Source organism: Eptesicus fuscus, chromosome 6, assembly GCF_027574615.1.
Source record: "Eptesicus fuscus isolate TK198812 chromosome 6, DD_ASM_mEF_20220401, whole genome shotgun sequence".
Taxonomy (NCBI): Eukaryota; Metazoa; Chordata; class Mammalia; order Chiroptera; family Vespertilionidae; genus Eptesicus; species Eptesicus fuscus.
Genome location: NC_072478.1, coordinates 21,816,718 through 21,841,341, shown reverse-complemented (window position 1 = coordinate 21,841,341; position 24,624 = coordinate 21,816,718). Strand labels below are relative to the sequence as shown.

General features: G+C 53.4%; 1 protein-coding gene across 1 annotated transcript in view; it reads right to left on the bottom strand.

The window, feature by feature from the left end:
• LOC103304566 (adhesion G protein-coupled receptor E2-like) overlaps positions 1-24,624 on the bottom strand; it is an 89,440-nt gene that overhangs the window by 22,084 nt on the left and 42,732 nt on the right. Inside the window, exons 5-8 of the mRNA XM_054718331.1 lie at positions 3,065-3,211; positions 1,691-1,737; positions 1,490-1,567; positions 895-1,072 (exon numbers count right to left, since the gene is read on the bottom strand). Coding sequence (XP_054574306.1) covers positions 895-1,072; positions 1,490-1,567; positions 1,691-1,737; positions 3,065-3,211 — 450 coding nt within the window. The remainder of the gene's footprint in view (positions 1-894; positions 1,073-1,489; positions 1,568-1,690; positions 1,738-3,064; positions 3,212-24,624) is intronic.

Below are 24,624 nucleotides of genomic sequence, written 5' to 3'. Positions count from 1 at the left end.
TTGTGAGTCTCAGTGTGCTTTTCTCTTTCCTTCTAGTTGAAGAATTTTCACTCAGCTAGCCTTACTGTGGTTCTGGATGATGTTCATTTTGTCTTTTAGTGTTAATTTTGAAATTGTTGTATGAGGCAGCAGTTTAGGTGTTTACCTATGCCACCATCTTGGTTCCATATCCACATTAGGTTCTGATAGGTTGGTTTCTATGCCAGTCAGTGTAAAAAGCTCCACCTCCTAGGCAGCCATGCGCTCCTTGCAGTTCACCCAAATTTGGTTCTGATTGGTCAGTTTCTATGCTAGTCAGCATCAAAAGCTTTTCCTCCTAGGCAGCCATTGGCTCTTCGCACTTCACCCAGATTTGGTCCTGATTGGTCGGTTTCTATGCCAGTCAGCGTCAAAATTTCCGCCTCCTAGGCAGCCATTGGCTCCTCAGAGTTCACCCAGATTTGGTTGTGATTGGTCAGTTTATATGCCAGTAAGCATCTACAGGAGTGTCTCTGGGCCTGATCAAAGAGGCGGGCTGATCAGCAGCCCCAGGAGGCGCAGAAAGAAACAGAGACACAGCTGCTGGCAAAGCCCAAAGAGAAAGAGAGAGGCAATGGCTGATCAACAGCTGTAATGGAAGCTGTAGATCAGACCTCCTGCCTCTCTCTCTGGGCCTCTCTCCAGGCCTGATCCATAGCCCCCTCAGCAGTCAGTGCTAGGTTGCCATGGCTTCTGGTGTTTGGTTGAGCCTTCAGTCATTGTGGATGTTATGGACCCTGGCTCTTTATATATATGTAGATATTTATGAGAGTAATAGGGAGGTACAAGTGTGATCACTCAGCTCTAGTGCGATGGGAAGAGGAATGAGGTAACTAGCAGTCAGAGTAGAGCCTGGGGGCAGGTGGGGTTACTTGCCTGTTCCTGCAGCTGTCCTGAAGGTCAGTGGCCCATTCGGCAAGGCCTTGCTCAGCTCTCTCAGGACATGCTCCTGGCCAGTGAGCAGGTTAGTGGCCACACAGTGCTGCTCTGAATGAGGCAGGGTAAGCAGGTCTCCTGGGGTCTCCAGCAGATTATCCACCTCCTTAATGATGTTCTGGCGGGATGGGGATACAGAACCAGTGGATCTTGCACCAGAAAAGCTTCAGGAAGACCCTGCCTGCTCAGTTTCTGAGAACAGATCCTAGAGCCTGTCTATTTGGGGACAAAGGTGGTACTGGATAGGATTTCCTGGATCTTTGCTAGTGTAATCTGCCACTCAGAGGTCAATCCCTGGTCATGACTACCAAGGACAATGCAAGCCCAGTGGCCAGGATAAGAGGAAAGGTGTTAGTAGGTGGATGTGGCTCTAACAGTGAGTACAAGTACGTAGTGTGCTCTTCCCATCCACCCTGGGACAGTGGGGCCTCACAGCAGGGTGCCATTGATGTTGGGGTTGATCTCCTTCCAGACCAAGGCTTCTTCGGGTCTCTATGGGATGCCTCCACCTGCCTCCCCTGGGTCCTGTCCTTACCTGGATGGTGTCCTGGGCCGTGGCAGACCTGAAGTCTCTGAGCAGGTCCTGGACTCTTTCAAAGAAGCGGGAGAGACTCTGGAGAAAGAGGAGATGAGGCCTTAGAGGGCCTCATGCATGGGTTGGGGAGCATGGGGAAATGGGTGCATGGTGGACTGAATGGAGAGATCTTGCCTTCTGGTCCCAGCTGGAGTCACTCACCTGGCTCTTGATTCCAGGGGGCGGGGTCCAGGTAAGGAAGGAGAACTCTGCAGGGGACAGAACAGCAGTCCATTAGGGGTGTGTGTGTGTGTGTGTGTGTGTGTGTGTGTGTGTGTACGAGAGTAAGAGAGAGAGAGTGAGAGAGCGAGAGCAAGAGAGAGAGAGAGAGAGAGAGAGAGAGAGAGAGAGAGAGTGTTGGAGGCAGGGTCTAGGGTCAGGCCCAACCTTCACAGTGAGTAGTCCTTTGTTTATTCAGGAATCTGGGCCCCTTTCCTCTCCGTGCCACACCCCTTCCCGTGTTCATCCCCCTCTCTCCCATCCCTTGGATGGAGGTGATGACACCTGCTGACTGCACATTCCTGAGTGGGGGACACAGGGGTTACTGGAAGTGGGCAGAGGCCTGACACACAGAAGGTGAGCCCCGCACAGAGGTAAAGGTTGTGAGATATTAGATACCTTTGTCCCAGTTAGTAATTAGCTGCTGCCCAGGGTCCCCCAGAAGCCTTCCCCTTGGTTCCCCAGCTCCTTCCGCAGGACCCCCAGATCTTTTCCCATTTAGTCTCAAAGACTAAATGGCACCCCCCTCGCACCAGCATTAATTGTGCTGTGTTCATGTGGCTGCCCGTGAATATGTGATCAGGTGGCTTGAGCTCTGGGTTGGGAGTGTGGGATCTGAACTCTGAACCTTCTTCACAGGTGATGTTGACTTGGTGTTGAGGCAGAGCATGGAATTTGTTGTACAGGCATAGCTGCCTTGGTGATGAGGCAGAGCTTGGAATTGTGGCATGTGATTTGCCCTGAGGAACATTTATGGACAACTCAGGACAAAGACGGAGCATCAGGCCCTCTCTCCACTCCTTGCTCACATTCTTCCTGCCACATTCTCACCGAGGACACCCCATTACACCCCAATTACCAGCCTCTTAGCTTGACAAAATACAAAGTTGTGGTGATATTTTAACTTTAAAAGCACCATAAGCTCGCAGTACCACTGCAAGGAGGACAGGGCAGGGCTGTGTGTGCAAGTGCCATCCCAAAGCTGTGGCCCCACCTGTGGGGCAGAATGGACAGGGGGAGGACCTGTGATGGACCTCTAACCAGGGAGGCTGCCACTCTGAGAGCTCCCACGTGCTGAACTGTGGGCTGTGGGCTGTGGCACCACTGTGACCAGGAGCTGCATTGATGCTCTTATTAAACAGAATCCAAGCTCAGACCTGCCTGGCCCCTGTGCCATCTGCTCACAGCCCGCATTGGACACACACCATTGTTAAAGTCCTGCCCCTTCTCTGCCAAAGCTCCTTATGGCAGCTTCCTTTAAGATGGCTCAGCCAAGTAAAGAAGATGTGGTTCATTTATGGGATCTGAACTCCGAACCTTCACAGACAGTGTTGTTTGGGCCATTGGGGGACCCAGGAACCGGCTTCCAGCCAGGGCGGCAGCGGCACTCATAGCTGCCCTCGGTGTTGTGGCATTGGGTGGTTTTGTGGCAGGAGTGTTGCCCGGAGGTGCATTCATCCACATCTGAGGACAAACCAGAGAGAGTGTCAGACCCTCCCTGCATTCCATGCATGCAAAGCTCTTGCCAGTTCTCTCAAATTACACTCTGGACACCCCGCTAAACGGTGCCTAAAAGCCACCTAGCCCGACATATACAATTTTGTGGTGACATTTTCCACTGTAATAGCACATTAAGCTTAGAATGCCCCTGTAAGGTGGATGAGGCAGGACTGTGTGTGTGCAAGTGTCATCCCAAAGATGTGTCCCCTAACTATGGGGCAGGGTGGACTGTGGGAGGTCCTGAGATGGACTTCTAACCAGGAAGGCTGCCACGCTGATAGCTCCCATGCACTGAAGCGGTGGTTTGTGGGCTGTGGCACTGCTGTCCACAGAGCTTCAAGCCTTCCCTTGTTATAACTGAATATAAAGCTCAGCCCTTCCCGTCCCAGGTCCCCTCTGCCCACTGCCTGCACTGGGCACACACTGTTGCTGGAAGTGCTGCCCCTTCTCTGCCAAACCTTATGGCAGCTTCCTTTCAGATGGCTCAGCCAAGTAAAGAAGATGTGGTTCACTTATGGGATCTGAACTCCGAACCTTCACAGACGGTGTTGTGTGGGCCATTGGGGGACCCAGGAACCGGCTTCCAGCCAGACCTGCAGCGGCACTCATAGCTGCCCTCGGTGTTGTGGCATTGGGCGGATTGGTGGCAGGAGTGTTGCCCGGAGGTGCATTCATCCACATCTAAGTACAAACCACAGAGAGTGTCAGACCCTTCCTCCACTCACCGCACATAAAACCTCCCCCTTCTCTCAGAGTACACTGAGGACACCCCTACTACACCCTGCTTAAAACCACCAGGTACAACAGTATACAACATTGTTGTTACATTTTCACAGTAGAAGCACGATAAGCTCAGAGCACCCCTGCAAGGACGACGAGGCAGGACTGTGTTGTATGTGTGTGCCAGTGACATCCCAAAAGTGTGCCCCCATCAGTAGGGCAGGATGAACTGGGGGAGGACCTGTGATGGACTTCTGAGCAGGGAGGCTGCCACTCAGAGAGCTCCTACATGCTGAGGCTGTGGGCTGCGGCATCGCTGTGCTCAGAGCTCCAATCATCCCCTTATTAGAGCAGATTCTGAAGCTCAGCACTGGATGGCCCCGGTGCCCTCTCCTCACTGCCTGCCCTGGGCACACACCATTGCTGAATGTGCTGCTCCTTCTCTGCCAAAGCGCCTTATGGCAGCTTCCTTTCAGATGGCTCAGCCAAGTAAAGAAGATGTGGTTCATTTATGGGATCTGAACTCCAAACCTTCACAGACGGTGTTGATTGGGCCATTGGGGGACCCAGGAACCGGCTTCCAGCCAGACCTGCAGTGGCACTCATAGCTGCCCTCGGTGTTGTGGCATTGGGCGGATTGGTGGCAGGAGTGTTGCCCAGAGGTGCATTCATCCGCATCTGAGGACAAACCAGAGAGGGTGTCAGGCCCTCCCTGCATTCCCTGCATGCAAAGCTCCTGCTCGTTCTCTCTAATTACACTCTGGACACCCCACTAAACCATGCCTAAAAGCCACCTAGCTTTACAGATACAAATTTGTGGTTACATTTTCCACTGAAAAACCACATTAAGTTCAGAGCGCCCCTGCTAGGTGGACGAGGCAGGACTGTGTGTGCACGTGTCATTTGAAAGATGTGTTGCCCACTGTGGGGCACGATAGACTGGGGAGGACCTGTGATGACTGCCACACTGAGAGCTCCCATGCACTGGGTCTGTGGGCTGTGGCATCGCTCTGCTCAGTGCTGCACTCATGCCTTTATCAGAGCAGATTCCAAAGCTCAGCACTGCCTGGCCCCGGTGCCCTCTCCTCACTGCCTGCCCTGGGCACACACTATTGCTGAATGTGCTGCCCCTTCTCTGCCAAAACATTATGGCAACTTCCTTTACCATGGCTCAGCCAAGTAAAGAAGATGTGGTTCATTATGGGATCTGAACTCCGAACCTTCACAGACGGTGTTGTTTGGGCCATTGGGGGACCCAGGAACCGGCTTCCAGCCAGACCTGCAGCGGCACTCATAGCTGCCCTCGGTGTTGTGGCATTGGGCGGATTGGTGGCAGGAGTGTTGCCCGGAGGTGCATTCATCCACATCTGAGGACAAACCAGAGAGAGTGTCAGGTCCTCCCTCCACTCACCGCACATAAAACCTCCCCCTTCTCTCAGAGTACACTGAGGACACTCCCACTGCACCCTGCTTAAAACCACCAGGTACAACAGTATACAACCTTGTTGTGATATTTTCCACTGCGGAAGCACCTTAAACTCAGAGCACCCCTGCAAGAAGGACAGGGCAGAACTGTGTGTGTGTGTGTGTATGTGTGTGTGTGTGTGTGTGTGTGTGTGTGTGTGCCAGTGACATCCCAAAGTTGTGACCCCATCTATAGAGCAGGATAAAATAGGGGAGGACCTGTGATGGACTTCTAACCAGGGAGGCTGCCACTCTGAGAGCTCCCACATGCTGAGGCTGTGGGCTGGGCCATCGCTGTGCTCAGAGCTGTACTGATTTTCTTATTGGAGCTCATTCCGAAGCTCTTCCCTTGATGGCCCAGGTGCCCTCCCCTCACTGCCTGCCTCGGCACACACCATTGCTGGAAGTGCTGCCCCTTCTCTGCCAAAACTCTATTGCCAGTTTCCTTTATGCTGGCTCAGCCAAGTAAAGAAGATGTGGTTGATTTATGGGATCTGAATTCCGAACCTTCACAGAGGGTGTTTTTTTGGCCATTGGGGGACCCAGGAACAGGCTTCCAGCCAGACCTGCAGCGGCACTCATAGCTGCCCTCGGTGTTGTGGCATTGGGCGGATTGGTGGCAAGAGTATTTCCCCGAGGTACATTCATCCACATCTGAGCACAAACCAGAGACAGTGTCAGTCCTTCCCTGCATTCCCTGCAAGCAAAGCTCCTGCCCATTTTCTCAAATTACACTCTGGACACCCCACTAAACCGTGCCTAAACCACCTAGCCCTACAGATACAAATTTGTGGTGACATTTTCCACCAAAAAAAGCACATTAAGTTCAGAGTGCCCCTACTAGGTGAAAGATGTCTTGCCCGCTGTGCGGCAAAGATGATTGTGGGAGGACCTGTGCTGGATGTCTAAGCAGGGAGGCTGCCACACTGAGAGTTCCCACGTGCTGAGGCTGTGGGCTGTGGGCTCTGTCACTGCTGTGCCCAGAGTGGCACTCATGTCCTTATTAGAACAGAATCTGAGTTCAGTCCTGCCTGGCCCAGGTGCCCTCTCCTCACTGCCTGCCCTGGAAGTGTTGCCCCTTTTCTGCCTAAACTCCTTATGGCAGCTTCCTTTAAGAACGCTCAGCCAAGTAAAGAAGATGTGGTTCATTTAAGGGATCTGAACTCCGAACCTTCACAGACGGTGTTGTTTGGGCCATTGGGAGATCCAGGAATCAGCTTCCAGCCAGGGCGGCAGCGGCACTCATAGCTGCCCTCGGTGTTGTGGCATTGGGCGGATTGGTGGCAGGAGTGTTGCCCGGAGGTGCATTCATCCACATCTAAGGACAAACCACAGAGAGTGTCAGACCCTTCCTCCACTCACAGCACATAAAACCTCCCCCTTCTCTCAGAGTACACTGAGGACACTCGCACTGCACCCTGCTTAAAACAATCAAGCCCAACAGTATACAACATTGTTGTGATATTATCCACAGTAGAAGCACCATAAGCTCAGAGCACCACTGCAAGGAAGACGAGGCGTGACTCTGTGTGTGTGTGTGTGTGTGTGTGTGTGTGTGTGTGTGTGTGTGTGCCAGTGACATCCTAAAGCTGTGACCCCACCTGTGGGCTGGATGGACTCGGGAGGACCTGTGATGGACTTCTGAGCAGGGAGGCTGCCACTCAGAGCTGCCAGGTGCTGAGGCTGTGGGCTGTGGCACCGCTGTGCTCAGAGCTGCAATCATCCCCTTATTAGAACAGATTCCGAAGCTCAGCCCTGGACAACCCGGTGCCCTCTCCTCACTGCCTGCCCTGGGCACACACCATTGCTGGAAGTGCGGCCCCTTCTCTGCCAAAACTCTATTGCCAGTTTCCTTTATGCTGGCTCAGCCAAGTAAAGAAGATGTGGTTCATTTATGGGATCTGAACTCCGAACCTTCACAGACGGTGTTGTTTGGGCCATTGGGGGACCCAGGAACCGGCTTCCAGCCAGACCTGCAGCGGCACTCATAGCTGCCCTCGGTGTTGTGGCATTGGGCGGATTGGTGGCAGGAGTGTTGCCCGGAGGTGCATTCATCCACATCTGAGGACAAACCAGAGAGAGTGTCAGGCCCTCCCTCCACTCACCGCACATAAAACCTCCCCCTTCTCTCAGAGTACACTGAGGACACCCCACTGCACCCTGCTTAAAACCACCAGGTACAACAGTATACAACATTGTTGTGATATTTTCCACTGTAGAAGCACCTTAAACTCAGAGCACCCCTGCAAGAAGGACAGGGCAGAACTGTGTGTGTGTGTGTGTGTGTGTGTGTGTGTGTGTGTGTGTGTGTGTGCCAGTGACATCCCAAAGTTGTGACCCCATCTATAGAGCAGGATAAAATAGGGGAGGACCTGTGATGGACTTCTAACCAGGGAGGCTGCCACTCTGAGAGCTCCCACATGCTGAGGCTGTGGGCTAGGCCATCGCTGTGCTCAGAGCTGTACTGATTTCCTTATTGGAGCTCATTCCGAAGCTCTTCCCTTGATGGCCCAGGTGCCCTCCCCTCACTGCCTGCCTCGGCACACACCATTGCTGGAAGTGCTGCCCCTTCTCTGCCAAAACTCTATTGCCAGTTTCCTTTATGCTGGCTCAGCCAAGTAAAGAAGATGTGGTTGATTTATGGGATCTGAATTCCGAACCTTCACAGAGGGTGTTTTTTTGGCCATTGGGGGACCCAGGAACAGGCTTCCAGCCAGACCTGCAGCGGCACTCATAGCTGCCCTCGGTGTTGTGGCATTGGGCGGATTGGTGGCAAGAGTATTTCCCCGAGGTACATTCATCCACATCTGAGCACAAACCAGAGACAGTGTCAGTCCTTCCCTGCATTCCCTGCAAGCAAAGCTCCTGCCCATTTTCTCAAATTACACTCTGGACACCCCACTAAACCGTGCCTAAACCACCTAGCCCTACAGATACAAATTTGTGGTGACATTTTCCACCAAAAAAAGCACATTAAGTTCAGAGTGCCCCTACTAGGTGAAAGATGTCTTGCCCGCTGTGCGGCAAAGATGATTGTGGGAGGACCTGTGCTGGATGTCTAAGCAGGGAGGCTGCCACACTGAGAGTTCCCACGTGCTGAGGCTGTGGGCTGTGGGCTCTGTCACTGCTGTGCCCAGAGTGGCACTCATGTCCTTATTAGAACAGAATCTGAGTTCAGTCCTGCCTGGCCCAGGTGCCCTCTCCTCACTGCCTGCCCTGGAAGTGTTGCCCCTTTTCTGCCTAAACTCCTTATGGCAGCTTCCTTTAAGAACGCTCAGCCAAGTAAAGAAGATGTGGTTCATTTAAGGGATCTGAACTCCGAACCTTCACAGACGGTGTTGTTTGGGCCATTGGGAGATCCAGGAATCAGCTTCCAGCCAGGGCGGCAGCGGCACTCATAGCTGCCCTCAGTGTTGTGGCATTGGGCGGATTGGTGGCAGGAGTGTTGCCCGGAGGTGCATTCATCCACATCTAAGGACAAACCACAGAGAGTGTCAGACCCTTCCTCCACTCACAGCACATAAAACCTCCCCCTTCTCTCAGAGTACACTGAGAACACTCGCACTGCACCCTGCTTAAAACAATCAAGCCCAACAGTATACAACATTGTTATGATATTATCCACAGTTGAAGCACCATAAGCTCAGAGCACCACTGCAAGGAAGACGAGGCAGGACTCTGTGTGTGTGTGTGTGTGTGTGTGTGTGTGTGTGTGTGTGTGTGTGTGTGTGTGTGCCAGTGACATCCTAAAGCTGTGACCCCACCTGTGGGCTGGATGGACTCGGGAGGACCTGTGATGGACTTCTGAGCAGGGAGGCTGCCACTCAGAGCTGCCAGGTGCTGAGGCTGTGGGCTGTGGCACCGCTGTGCTCAGAGCTGCAATCATCCCCTTATTAGAACAGATTCCGAAGCTCAGCCCTGGACAACCTGGTGCCCTCTCCTCACTGCCTGCCCTGGGCACACACCATTGCTGGAAGTGCGGCCCCTTCTCTGCCAAAACTCTATTGCCAGTTTCCTTTATGCTGGCTCAGCCAAGTAAAGAAGATGTGGTTCATTTATGGGATCTGAACTCCGAACCTTCACAGACGGTGTTGTTTGGGCCATTGGGGGACCCAGGAACCGGCTTCCAGCCAGACCTGCAGCGGCACTCATAGCTGCCCTCGGTGTTGTGGCATTGGGCGGATTGGTGGCAGGAGTGTTGCCCGGAGGTGCATTCATCCACATCTGAGGACAAACCAGAGAGAGTGTCAGGTCCTCCCTCCACTCACCGCACATAAAACCTCCCCCTTCTCTCAGAGTACACTGAGTACACTCCCACTGCACCCTGCTTAAAACCACCAGGTACAACAGTATACAACATTGTTGTGATATTTTCCACTGTGGAAGCACCTTAAACTCAAAGCACCCCTGCAAGAAGGACAGGGCGGAACTCTGTGTGTGTGTGTGTGTGTGTGTGTGTGTGTGTGTGTGTGCCAGTGACATCCCAAAGTTGTGACCCCATCTGTAGAGCAGGATAAAATAGGGGAGGACCTGTGATGGACTTCTAACCAGGGAGGCTGCCACTCTGAGAGCTCCCACATGCTGAGGCTGTAGGCTAGGCCATCGCTGTGCTCAGAGCTGTACTGATTTTCTTATTGGAGCTCATTCCGAAGCTCTTCCCTTGATGGCCCAGGTGCCCTCCCCTCACTGCCTGCCTCGGCACACACCATTGCTGGAAGTGCTGCCCCTTCTCTGCCAAAACTCTATTGCCAGTTTCCTTTATGCTGGCTCAGCCAAGTAAAGAAGATGTGGTTGATTTATGGGATCTGAATTCCGAACCTTCACAGAGGGTGTTTTTTTGGCCATTGGGGGACCCAGGAACAGGCTTCCAGCCAGACCTGCAGCGGCACTCATAGCTGCCCTCGGTGTTGTGGCATTGGGCGGATTGGTGGCAAGAGTATTTCCCCGAGGTACATTCATCCACATCTGAGCACAAACCAGAGACAGTGTCAGTCCTTCCCTGCATTCCCTGCAAGCAAAGCTCCTGCCCATTTTCTCAAATTACACTCTGGACACCCCACTAAACCGTGCCTAAACCACCTAGCCCTACAGATACAAATTTGTGGTGACATTTTCCACCAAAAAAAGCACATTAAGTTCAGAGTGCCCCTACTAGGTGAAAGATGTCTTGCCCGCTGTGCGGCAAAGATGATTGTGGGAGGACCTGTGCTGGATGTCTAAGCAGGGAGGCTGCCACACTGAGAGTTCCCACGTGCTGAGGCTGTGGGCTGTGGGCTCTGTCACTGCTGTGCCCAGAGTGGCACTCATGTCCTTATTAGAACAGAATCTGAGTTCAGTCCTGCCTGGCCCAGGTGCCCTCTCCTCACTGCCTGCCCTGGAAGTGTTGCCCCTTTTCTGCCTAAACTCCTTATGGCAGCTTCCTTTAAGAACGCTCAGCCAAATAAAGAAGATGTGGTTCATTTATGGGATCTGAACTCCGAACCTTCACAGACGGTGTTGTTTGGGCCATTGGGAGATCCAGGAATCAGCTTCCAGCCAGGGCGGCAGCGGCACTCATAGCTGCCCTCGGTGTTGTGGCATTGGGCGGATTGGTGGCAGGAGTGTTGCCCGGAGGTGCATTCATCCACATCTAAGGACAAACCACAGAGAGTGTCAGACCCTTCCTCCACTCACAGCACATAAAACCTCCCCCTTCTCTCAGAGTACACTGAGGACACTCGCACTGCACCCTGCTTAAAACAATCAAGCCCAACAGTATACAACATTGTTGTGATATTATCCACAGTAGAAGCACCATAAGCTCAGAGCACCACTGCAAGGAAGACGAGGCGTGACTCTGTGTGTGTGTGTGTGTGTGTGTGTGTGTGTGTGCCAGTGACATCCTAAAGCTGTGACCCCACATGTGGGCTGGATGGACTCGGGAGGACCTGTGAGGGACTTCTGAGCAGGGAGGCTGCCACTCAGAGCTGCCAGGTGCTGAGGCTGTGGGCTGTGGCACCGCTGTGCTCAGAGCTGCAATCATCCCCTTATTAGAACAGATTCCGAAGCTCAGCCCTGGACAACCCGGTGCCCTCTCCTCACTGCCTGCCCTGGGCACACACCATTGCTGGAAGTGCGGCCCCTTCTCTGCCAAAACTCTATTGCCAGTTTCCTTTATGCTGGCTCAGCCAAGTAAAGAAGATGTGGTTCATTTATGGGATCTGAACTCCGAACCTTCACAGACGGTGTTGTTTGGGCCATTGGGGGACCCAGGAACCGGCTTCCAGCCAGACCTGCAGCGGCACTCATAGCTGCCCTCGGTGTTGTGGCATTGGGCGGATTGGTGGCAGGAGTGTTGCCCGGAGGTGCATTCATCCACATCTGAGGACAAACCAGAGAGAGTGTCAGGCCCTCCCTCCACTCACCGCACATAAAACCTCCCCCTTCTCTCAGAGTACACTGAGGACACCCCACTGCACCCTGCTTAAAACCACCAGGTACAACAGTATACAACCTTGTTGTGATATTTTCCACTGTAGAAGCACCTTAAACTCAGAGCACCCCTGCAAGAAGGACAGGGCAGAACTGTGTGTGTGTGTGTGTGTGTGTGTGTGTGTGTGTGTGTGTGTGTGTGTGTGTGCCAGTGACATCCCAAAGTTGTGACCCCATCTATAGAGCAGGATAAAATAGGGGAGGACCTGTGATGGACTTCTAACCAGGGAGGCTGCCACTCTGAGAGCTCCCACATGCTGAGGCTGTGGGCTGGGCCATCGCTGTGCTCAGAGCTGTACTGATTCCCTTATTGGAGCTCATTCCGAAGCTCTTCCCTTGATGGCCCAGGTGCCCTCTCCTCACTGCCTGCCCTGGGCACACACCATTCCTGGAAGTGCGGCCCCTTCTCTGCCAAAACTCTATTGCCAGTTTCCTTTATGCTGGCTCAGCCAAGTAAAGAAGATGTGGTTGATTTATGGGATCTGAACTCCAAACCTTCACAGACGGTGCTTTTTTGGCCATTGGGGGACCCAGGAACCGGCTTCCAGCCAGACCTGCAGCGGCACTCATAGCTGCCCTCGGTGTTGTGGCATTGGGCGGATTGGTGGCAGGAGTATTTCCCCGAGGTACATTCGTCCACATCTGAGCACAAATCAGAGACACTGTCAGGCCCTCCCTGCAGTCCCTGCATGCAAAGCTCCTCTCCAATTACACTCTGGACACCCCACTAAACCATGCAGAAAAGCCACCTAGCCCGACATATACAATTTTGTGGTGACATTTTCCACTGTAATAGCACATTAAGCTTAGAATGCCCCTGTAAGGTGGATGAGGCAGGACTGTGTGTGTGCAAGTGTCATCCCAAAGATGTGTCCCCTAACTATGGGGCAGGGTGGACTGTGGGAGGTCCTGAGATGGACTTCTAACCAGGAAGGCTGCCACGCTGATAGCTCCCATTCACTGAAGCGGTGGTTTGTGGGCTGTGGCACTGCTGTCCACAGAGCTTCACTCCTTCCCTTATTATAACTGAATATAAAGCTCAGCCCTTCCCGTCCCAGGTCCCCTCTCCTCACTGCCTGGACTGGGCATACACTATTGCTGAATGTGCTGCCCCTTCTCTGCCAAAGCTCCTTATGACAGCTTCCTTTCAGATGGCTCAGCCAAGTAAAGAACAAGGGGTTCATTATGGGATCTGAACTCTGAACCTTCACAGACGGTGTTTTTTTGGCCATTGGGGGACCCAGGAACTGGCTTCCAGCCAGACCTGCAGTGGCACTCATAGCTGCCCTCGGTGTTGTGGCATTGGGCGGATTGGTGGCAGGAGTGTTGCCCAGAGGTGCATTCATCCGCATCTGAGGACAAACCAGAGAGGGTGTCAGGCCCTCCCTGCATTCCCTGCACGCAAAGCTCCTGCCCGTTCTCTCTAATTACACTCTGGACACCCCACTAAACCGTGCCTAAAAGCCACCTAGCTTTACAGATACAAATTTGTGGTTACATTTTCCACTGAAAAACCACATTAAGTTCAGAGCGCCCCTGCTAGGTGGAAGAGGCAGGACTGTCTGTGCACGTGTCATTTGAAAGATGTGTTGCCCACTGTGGGGCACGATGGACTGGGGAGGACCTGTGATGGACTTCTAACCTGTGATGGCCGCCACACTGAGAGCTCCCATGCACTGAGGCTGTGTGCTGTGGGCTGTGGGCTGTGGCACTGCTCAGCCCAGAGCTTGACTCCTGCCCTTATCAGAACAGATTCTGAGTTCAGTCCTGCCTGACTGAGGTCCCCTCTCCTCACTGCCTGCACTGGGCACAGACCATTGCTGAAAGTGCTGCCCCTTCTCTGCCAAAGCGCCTTATGGCAGCTTCCTTTACCATGGCTCAGCCACGTAAAGAAGATGTGGTTCATTTATGGGATCTGAACTCCGAACCTTCACAGACGGTGTTGTTTGGGCCATTGGGGGACCCAGGAACCGGCTTCCAGCCAGACCTGCAGCGGCACTCATAGCTTCCCTCGGTGTTGTGGCATTGGGCGGATTGGTGGCAGGAGTGTTGCCCCGAGGTACATTCATCCACATCTGAGGACAAACCAGAGAGTTTCAGGCCCTCCCTCCATTCTCTGCACACAATCCTCTTTCCCCTTCTCTCAAAGTACACTGAGGACACCCCTACTACACCCCTACTACACCAGGTCCAATAGTATACAACATTTTTGTGATATTATCCACAGGAGAAGCACCATAAGCTTAGAGCACCACTGAAAGGACGACGAGGCAGGACTGTGTGTGTGTGTGTGTGTGTGTGTGTGTGTGTGTGGTTGCATGTGTGCCAGTGACATCCCAAAGCTGTGTCCCCATCTGTAGGCAGGATGAACTGGAGGAGGACCTGTGATGACTGCCACACTGAGAGCTCCCATGCACTGGGTCTGTGGGCTGTGGCATCGCTCTGCTCAGTGCTGCACTCATGCCTTTATCAGAGCAGATTCCAAAGCTCAGCACTGCCTGGCCCAGGTGCCCTCTCCTCACTGCCTGCCCTGGGCACACACCATTGCTGGAAGTGCTGCCTCTTCTCTGCCAAAACATTATGGCAGCTTCCTTTACCATGGCTCAGCCAAATAAAGAAGATGTGGTTCATTTATGGGATCTGAACTCCAAACCTTCACAGACGGTGTTGTTTGGGCCATTGGGGGACCCAGGAACCGGCTTCCAGCCAGACCTGCAGCGGCACTCATAGCTGCCCTCGGTGTTGTGGCATTGGGTGGATTGGTGGCAGGAGTGTTGCCCGGAGGTGCATTCATCCACATCTGAGGACAAACCAGAGAGGGTGTCAGGTCTCCCTCCACTCACCGCACATAAAACCTCCCCCTTCTCTCAGAGTACACTGAGGACACCCAACTGCACCCTGCTCAAAACCACCAGGTACAACAGTATACAACATTGTTATGATATTATCCACAGTTGAAGCACCATAAGCTCAGAGCACCACTGCAAGAAGGACAGGGCAGAAGTGTGTGTGTGTGTGTGTATGTGTGTGTGTGTGTGTGTGTGTGTGTGTGTGCCAGTGACATCCCAAAGTTGTGACCCCATCTATAGAGCAGGATAAAATAGGGGAGGACCTTTGATGGACTTCTAACCAGGGAGGCTGCCACTCTGAGAGCTCCCACATGCTGAGGCTGTAGGCTAGGCCATCGCTGTGCTCAGAGCTGTACTGATTTTCTTATTGGAGCTCATTCCGAAGCTCTTCCCTTGATGGCCCAGGTGCCCTCCCCTCACTGCCTGCCTCGGCACACACCATTGCTGGAAGTGCTGCCCCTTCTCTGCCAAAACTCTATTGCCAGTTTCCTTTATGCTGGCTCAGCCAAGTAAAGAAGATGTGGTTGATTTATGGGATCTGAATTCCGAACCTTCACAGAGGGTGTTTTTTTGGCCATTGGGGGACCCAGGAACAGGCTTCCAGCCAGACCTGCAGCGGCACTCATAGCTGCCCTCGGTGTTGTGGCATTGGGCGGATTGGTGGCAAGAGTATTTCCCCGAGGTACATTCATCCACATCTGAGCACAAACCAGAGACAGTGTCAGTCCTTCCCTGCATTCCCTGCAAGCAAAGCTCCTGCCCATTTTCTCAAATTACACTCTGGACACCCCACTAAACCGTGCCTAAACCACCTAGCCCTACAGATACAAATTTGTGGTGACATTTTCCACCAAAAAAAGCACATTAAGTTCAGAGTGCCCCTACTAGGTGAAAGATGTCTTGCCCGCTGTGCGGCAAAGATGATTGTGGGAGGACCTGTGCTGGATGTCTAAGCAGGGAGGCTGCCACACTGAGAGTTCCCACGTGCTGAGGCTGTGGGCTGTGGGCTCTGTCACTGCTGTGCCCAGAGTGGCACTCATGTCCTTATTAGAACAGAATCTGAGTTCAGTCCTGCCTGGCCCAGGTGCCCTCTCCTCACTGCCTGCCCTGGAAGTGTTGCCCCTTTTCTGCCTAAACTCCTTATGGCAGCTTCCTTTAAGAACGCTCAGCCAAGTAAAGAAGATGTGGTTCATTTAAGGGATCTGAACTCCGAACCTTCACAGACGGTGTTGTTTGGGCCATTGGGAGATCCAGGAATCAGCTTCCAGCCAGGGCGGCAGCGGCACTCATAGCTGCCCTCAGTGTTGTGGCATTGGGCGGATTGGTGGCAGGAGTGTTGCCCGGAGGTGCATTCATCCACATCTAAGGACAAACCACAGAGAGTGTCAGACCCTTCCTCCACTCACAGCACATAAAACCTCCCCCTTCTCTCAGAGTACACTGAGAACACTCGCACTGCACCCTGCTTAAAACAATCAAGCCCAACAGTATACAACATTGTTGTGATATTATCCAGAGTAGAAGCACCATAAGCTCAGAGCACCACTGCAAGGAAGACGAGGCGTGACTCTGTGTGTGTCTGTGTGTGTGTGTGTGTGTGTGTGTGTGTGTGTGTGTGTGCCAGTGACATCCTAAAGCTGTGACCCCACATGTGGGCTGGATGGACTCGGGAGGACCTGTGAGGGACTTCTGAGCAGGGAGGCTGCCACTCAGAGCTGCCAGGTGCTGAGGCTGTGGGCTGTGACACCGCTGTGCTCAGAGCTGCAATCATCCCCTTATTAGAACAGATTCCGAAGCTCAGCCCTGGACAACCCGGTGCCCTCTCCTCACTGCCTGCCCTGGGCACACACCATTGCTGGAAGTGCGGCCCCTTCTCTGCCAAAACTCTATTGCCAGTTTCCTTTATGCTGGCTCAGCCAAGTAAAGAAGATGTGGTTCATTTATGGGATCTGAACTCCGAACCTTCACAGACGGTGTTGTTTGGGCCATTGGGGGACCCAGGAACCGGCTTCCAGCCAGACCTGCAGCGGCACTCATAGCTGCCCTCGGTGTTGTGGCATTGGGCGGATTGGTGGCAGGAGTGTTGCCCGGAGGTGCATTCATCCACATCTGAGGACAAACCAGAGAGAGTGTCAGGTCCTCCCTCCACTCACCGCACATAAAACCTCCCCCTTCTCTCAGAGTACACTGAGGACACCCCACTGCACCCTGCTTAAAACCACCAGGTACAACAGTATACAACATTGTTGTGATATTTTCCACTGTAGAAGCACCTTAAACTCAGAGCACCCCTGCAAGAAGTACAGGGCAGAACTGTGTGTGTGTGTGTGTGTGTGTGTGTGTGTGTGTGTGTGTGTGTGTGTGCCAGTGACATCCCAAAGTTGTGACCCCATCTGTAGAGCAGGATAAAATAGGGGAGGACCTGTGATGGACTTCTAACCAGGGAGGCTGCCACTCTGAGAGCTCCCACATGCTGAGGCTGTGGGCTGGGCCATCGCTGTGCTCAGAGCTGTACTGATTCCCTTATTGGAGCTCATTCCGAAGCTCTTCCCTTGATGGCCCAGGTGCCCTCTCCTCACTGCCTGCCCTGGGCACACACCATTCCTGGAAGTGCGGCCCCTTCTCTGCCAAAACTCTATTGCCAGTTTCCTTTATGCTGGCTCAGCCAAGTAAAGAAGATGTGGTTGATTTATGGGATCTGAACTCCAAACCTTCACAGACGGTGTTTTTTTGGCCATTGGGGGACCCAGGAACCGGCTTCCAGCCAGACCTGCAGCGGCACTCATAGCTGCCCTCGGTGTTGTGGCATTGGGCGGATTGGTGGCAGGAGTATTTCCCCGAGGTACATTCATCCACATCTGAGCACAAATCAGAGACAGTGTCAGGCCCTCCCTGCAGTCCCTGCATGCAAAGCTCCTCTCCAATTACACTCTGGACACCCCACTAAACCATGCCGAAAAGCCACCTAGCCCGACATATACAATTTTGTGGTGACATTTTCCACTGTAATAGCACATTAAGCTTAGAATGCCCCTGTAAGGTGGATGAGGCAGGACTGTGTGTGTGCAAGTGTCATCCCAAAGATGTGTCCCCTAACTATGGGGCAGGGTGGACTGTGGGAGGTCCTGAGATGGACTTCTAACCAGGAAGGCTGCCACGCTGATAGCTCCCATGCACTGAAGCGGTGGTTTGTGGGCTGTGGCACTGCTGTCCACAGAGCTTCACTCCTTCCCTTATTATAACTGAATATAAAGCTCAGCCCTTCCCGTCCCAGGTCCCCTCTCCTCACTGCCTGGACTGGGCATACACTATTGCTGAATGTGCTGCCCCTTCTCTGCCAAAGCTCCTTATGACAGCTTCCTTTCAGATGGCTCAGCCAAGTAAAGAACAAGGGGTTCATTATGGGATCTGAACTCTGAACCTTCACAGACGGTGTTTTTTTGGCCATTGGGGGACCCAGGAACTGGCTTCCAGCCAGACCTGCAGTGGCACTCATAGCTGCCCTCGGTGTTGTGGCATTGGGCGGATTGGTGGCAGGAGTGTTGCCCAGAGGTGCATTCATCCGCATCTGAGGACAAACCAGAGAGGGTGTCAGGCCCTCCCTGCATTCCCTGCACGCAAAGCTCCTGCCCGTTCTCTCTAATTACACTCTGGACACCCCACTAAACCGTGCCTAAAAGCCACCTAGCTTTACAGATACAAATTTGTGGTTACATTTTCCACTGAAAAACCACATTAAGTTCAGAGCGCCCCTGCTAGGTGGATGAGGCAGGACTGTGTGTGCACGTGTCATTTGAAAGATGTGTTGCCCACTGTGGGGCACGATGGACTGGGGAGGACCTGTGATGGACTTCTAACCTGTGATGGCCGCCACACTGAGAGCTCCCATGCACTGAGGCTGTGTGCTGTGGGCTGTGGGCTGTGGCACTGCTCAGCCCAGAGCTTGACTCCTGCCCTTATCAGAACAGAATCTGAGTTCAGTCCTGCCTGACCGAGGTCACCTCTCCTCACTGCCTGCACTGGGCACAGACCATTGCTGAAAGTGCTGCCCCTTCTCTGCCAAAGCGCCTTATGGCAGCTTCCTTTCAGATGGCTCAGCCACGTAAAGAAGATGTGGTTCATTTATGGGATCTGAACTCCGAACCTTCACAGACGGTGTTGTTTGGGCCATTGGGGGACCCAGGAACCGGCTTCCAGCCAGACCTGCAGCGGCACTCATAGCTTCCCTCGGTGTTGTGGCATTGGGCTGATGGGTGGCAGGAGTGTTGCCCCGAGGTACATTCATCCACATCTGAGGACAAACCAGAGAGAGTTTCAGGCCCTCCCTCCACTCTCTGCACACAATCCTCTTTCCCCTTCTCTCAAAGTACACTGAGGACACCCCTACTACACCCCTACTACACCAGGTCCAACAGTGTACAACATTTTTGTGATATTATCCACAGGAGAAGCACCATAAGCTTAGAGCACCACTGAAAGGACGACGAGGCAGGACTGTGTGTGTGTGTGTGTGTGTGTGTGTGTGTGTGTGCATGTGTGCCAGTGACATACCAAAGCTGTGTCCCCATCTGTAGGCAGGATGAACTCGAGGAGGACCTGTGATGACTGCCACACTGAGAGCTCCCATGCACTGGGTCTGTGGGCTGTGGCATCGCTCTGCTCAGTGCTGCACTCATGCCTTTATCAGAGCAGATTCCAAAGCTCAGCACTGCCTGGCCCAGGTGCCCTCTCCTCACTGCCTGCCCTGGGCACACACCATTGCTGGAAGTGCTGCCTCTTCTCTGCCAAAACATTATGGCAGCTTCCTTTACCATGGCTCAGCCAAATAAAGAAGATGTGGTTCATTTATGGGATCTGAACTCCAAACCTTCACAGACGGTGTTGTTTGGGCCATTGGGGGACCCAGGAACCGGCTTCCAGCCAGACCTGCAGCGGCACTCATAGCTGCCCTCGGTGTTGTGGCATTGGGTGGATTGGTGGCAGGAGTGTTGCCCGGAGGTGCATTCATCCACATCTGAGGACAAACCAGAGAGGGTGTCAGGTCCTCCCTCCACTCACCGCACATAAAACCTCCCCCTTCTCTCAGAGTACACTGAGTACACTCCCACTGCACCCTGCTTAAAACCACCAGGTACAACAGTATACAACATTGTTGTGATATTTTCCACTGTAAAAGCACCTTAAACTCAGAGCACCCCTGCAAGAAAAATAGGGCAGAACTGTGTGTGTGTGTGTGTGTGTGTGTGTGTGTGTGTGTGTGTGCCAGTGACATCCCAAAGTTGTGACCCCATCTGTAGAGCAGGATAAAATAGGGGAGGACCTGTGATGGACTTCTAACCAGGGAGGCTGCCACTCTGAGAGCTCCCACATGCTGAGGCTGTGGGCTGGGCCATCGCTGTGCTCAGAGCTGTACTGATGCCCTTATTGGAGCTCATTCCGAAGCTCTTCCCTTGATGGCCCAGGTGCCCTCTCCTCACTGCCTGCCCTGGGCACACACCATTCCTGGAAGTGCGGCCCCTTCTCTGCCAAAACTCTATTGCCAGTTTCCTTTATGCTGGCTCAGCCAAGTAAAGAAGATGTGGTTCATTTATGGGATCTGAACTCCGAACCTTCACAGACGGTGTTTTTTTGGCCATTGGGGGACCCAGGAACCGGCTTCCAGCCAGACCTGCAGCGGCACTCATAGCTGCCCTCGGTGTTGTGGCATTGGGCGGATTGGTGGCAGGAGTATTTCCCCGAGGTACATTCATCCACATCTGAGCACAAATCAGAGACAGTGTCAGGCCCTCCCTGCAGTCCCTGCATGCAATGCTCCTCTCCAATTACACTCTGGACACCCCACTAAACCATGCCTAAAAGCCACCTAGCCCGACATATACAATTTTGTGGTGACATTTTCCACTGCAATAGCACATTAAGCTTAGAATGCCCCTGTAAGGTGGATGAGGCAGGACTGTGTGTGTGCAAGTGTCATCCCAAAGATGTGTCCCCTAACTATGGGGCAGGGTGGACTGTGGGAGGTCCTGAGATGGACTTCTAACCAGGAAGGCTGCCACGCTGATAGCTCCCATGCACTGAAGCGGTGGTTTGTGGGCTGTGGCACTGCTGTCCACAGAGCTTCACTCCTTCCCTTATTATAACTGAATATAAAGCTCAGCCCTTCCCGTCCCAGGTGCCCTCTCCTCACTGCCTGCCCTGGGCACACACCATTGCTGGAAGTGCTGCCCCTTCTCTGCCAAAGCACCTTATGGCAGCTTCCTTTCAGATGGCTCAGCCTGTAAAGAAGATGTGGTTCATTTATGGGATCTGAACTCCAAACCTTCACAGACGGTGTTGTTTGGGCCATTGGGGGACCCAGGAACCGGATTCCAGCCAGACCTGCAGCGGCACTCATAGCTGCCCTCGGTGTTGTGGCATTGGGCGGATTGGTGGCAGGAGTGTTGCCCGGAGATGCATTCATCCACATCTGAGGGAAAATCAGAGAGAATGTCAGGCCCTCCCTGCATTCCCTGCACGCAAAGCTCCTGCCAGTTCTCTGAATTTACACTCTGGACACCCCACTAAACCGTGCCTAAACCACCTAGCCCTACAGGTACAAATCTGTGGTGACATTTTCCACAGAAAAAGCATATTAAGTTCAGAGCGGCCCCGCTAGATAGACAAGGCAGGACTCTCTGTGGAAGTGTCATCTGAAAGATGTGTTGCACATGGTGCGGCACAAGGACTGTGGGAGGACCTGTGATGGGCTTCTAACCAGAGAGGTTGCCACACTGATAGCTCCCACGTGCTGAGGCTGTGGGCTGTGTCCCTTCTGTGCCCAGAGTGGCACTCATGCCGCATTAGAACAGATTCCAAAGCTCAGCCCTGGACGGCCCAGGTGCCCTCTCCTCACTGCCTGCCCTGGGCACACACCATTGCTGAAAGTCCTGCCCCTTCTCTGCCAAAGCGCCTTATGGCAGCTTCCTTTCAGATGGCTCAGCCAAGTAGAGAAGATGTGGCTCATTTATGGGATCTGAACTCCGAACCTTCACAGACGGTGTTGTGTGGGCCATTGGGTGACCCAGGAACCGGCTTCCAGCCAGGGCGGCAGAGGCACTCATAGCTGCCCTCGGTGTTGTGGCATTGGGCGGATTGGTGGCAGGAGTGTTGCCCGGAGATGCATTCATCCACATCTGAGGACAAACCACAGAGTTTCAGGCCCTCCCTTCACTCCCTGCACACAACCCTTTTGGCGCTTCTGAAAACGTACATCAATGTCACCCCCACTCCACCTGCTTAACAGCCATCTAGTCTGTCAGTATACAAAATAGTTGTGTCATTTTCCACTGTAAAAGCACCATAAGCTCACAGCGCCCCTGCAAGGAGGACGAGGCATGACTGTGTGTGTGTGTGTGTGTGTGTGTGTGTGTGTGTGCGCGCGCGTGCGCCAGTGTCATCCCAAAGCTGTGTCCCAACCTGTGGAGCAGGATGGACTGGGGAGGACCTGTGATGGACTTCTAAGATGGGAGGCTGCCACATTGATAGTTCCAATGTGCTGACGCTGTGGGCTGTGGGCTGTGGCACCACTGTGCCCAGAGAGGCACTCATGCTTTTATTAGAATGGAATCTAAAGCTCAGCCCTGCCTGACCCATGTCCCCTCTCCTCACTGCCTGCACTGGAAGTGCTCCCCTTCTCTGCCAAAGTTCATTATGGCAGCTTCCTTTCAGATGGCTCAGCCATGTGGAGAAGATGTGGCTCATTTATGGGATCTGAACTACAAACCTTCACAGATGATGTATTGTTTGCCATAGAGGGACAGAGGAACCGGCTTCCTGCCAGACCTGCAGCGGCACTCATAGCTGCCCTCGGTGTTGTGGCATTGGGCGAATTGGTCGCAGAAGTGTTGCCCCGAGGTACATTCATCCACATCTGAGCACAAACCACAGACAGTGTCAGTCCTTCCCTGCATTCCCTGCAAGCAAAGCTCCTGCCTGTTCTCTCAAATTACACTCTGGAAACCCCACTAAACTGTGCCGAAAAGCTACCTAGCCCAACATATACAAATTTTTGGTGACATTTTCCACCATAAAAGCACATTAAGCTCAGAGCGCCCTTTCTAGGTGCACGAGGCAGCACTGTGTGTGTTTAAGTGTCATCCCAAAGACGTGTTGTCCACTGTAGGGCAGGATGGACTGGGGAGGACCTGCGATGGACTTCTAACCTGTGATGGCTGCCACACTGAGAGATCCCAAGGCACCGAGGTGGTGGGCTAATGTGTGTGGCAAGGCTGTGCCCTGAGTAGCACTCATGCCTTTATTAGAAGAGAATCTGAGCTCAGCCCTGCCCAGCCCAGGTGCCCTCTCCTCACTGCCTGCCCTGGCACACACCATTGCTGGAAGTGCTGCCCCTTCTCTGCCAAAGCTCCTTATGGCAGCTTCCTTTCAGATGGCTCAGCCAAGTAAAGAAGATGTGAAGGGGTAGAACTCCGAACCTTCACAGACGGTGTTGTTTGGGCCATTGGAGGACCCAGGAACCGGCTTCCAGCCAGGGCGGCAGCGGCACTCATAGCTGCCCTCGGTGTTGTGGCATTGGGCGGATTGGTGGCAGGAGTGTTGCCCGGAGGTGCATTCATCCGCATCTGAGGAGAAACCAGAGACAGTGTCAGGCCCTCTCTCCACTCCCTGAACATAAACCCCCCTGCCCCTTCTCTCAAATTATATCGAGGACACCCTCAGTACCCCCTGCTTTATAGCCACCTAGCCAGTTGGCTATAAATTATACATCCTTGTTGTGAGTTTTTCCACTGTAAAAGCCCCATGAGCTCAGAGCACCCCTGCAAGGTGGTCAGGGCAGGGCTGTGTGTGTGTGCAAGTGCCATCCCAAAGCTGTGTGCCCCAACTATGGGCAGGATGGACTGTGGGAGGTCCTGTGATGGACTACTATCCTGGGAGGCTGCCACACTGAGAACTTCCGATATGCTAACGCTGTGGGCTGTGGCACTGCTGCACCCAGAGTTTCACTCCTGCCCTCATTAGAACAGAATCTGAGCTCAGCCCTGCCCAGCCCAGGTGCCCTCTCCTCACTGCCTGCCCTGGCACACACCATTGCTGGAAGTGCTGCCCCTTCTCTGCCAAAGCTCCTTATGGCAGCTTCCTTTCAGATGGCTCAGCCAAGTAAAGAAGATGTGGTTCATTTATGGGATCTGAACTCCGAACCTTCACAGACGGTGTTGTGTGGGCCATTGGGGGACCCAGGAACCGGCTTCCAGCCAGGGCGGCAGAGGCACTCATAGCTGCCCTCGGTGTTGTGGCATTGGGCGGATTGGTGGCAGGAGTGTTGCCCGGAGGTGCATTCATCCACATCTGAGGACAAACCGCAGAGTTTCAGGCCCTCCCTTCACTCCCTGCACACAACCGTCTGCCGCTTCTGAAAACGTACATCAATGTCACCCCCACTCCACCCTGCTTAACAGCCATCTAGTCTGTCAGTATACAAAATAGTTGTGTCATTTTCCACTGTAAAAGTACCATAAGCTCACAGCGCCCCTGCAAGGAGGACGAGGCATGACTGTGTGTGTGTGTGTGTGTGTGTGTGTGTGTGCGCGCGCGCGCGCGTGCGCCAGTGTCATCCCAAAGCTGTGTCCCAACCTGTGGAGCAGGATGGACTGGGGAGGACCTGTGATGGACTTCTAAGATGGGAGGCTGCCACATAGATAGTTCCAATGTGCTGACGCTGTGGGCTGTGGGCTGTGGGCTGTGGCACCACTGTGCCCAGAGAGGCACTCATGCTTTTATTAGAATGGAATCTAAAGCTCAGCCCTGCCTGACCCATGTCCCCTCTCCTCACTGCCTGCACTGGAAGTGCTCCCCTTCTCTGCCAAAGTTCATTATGGC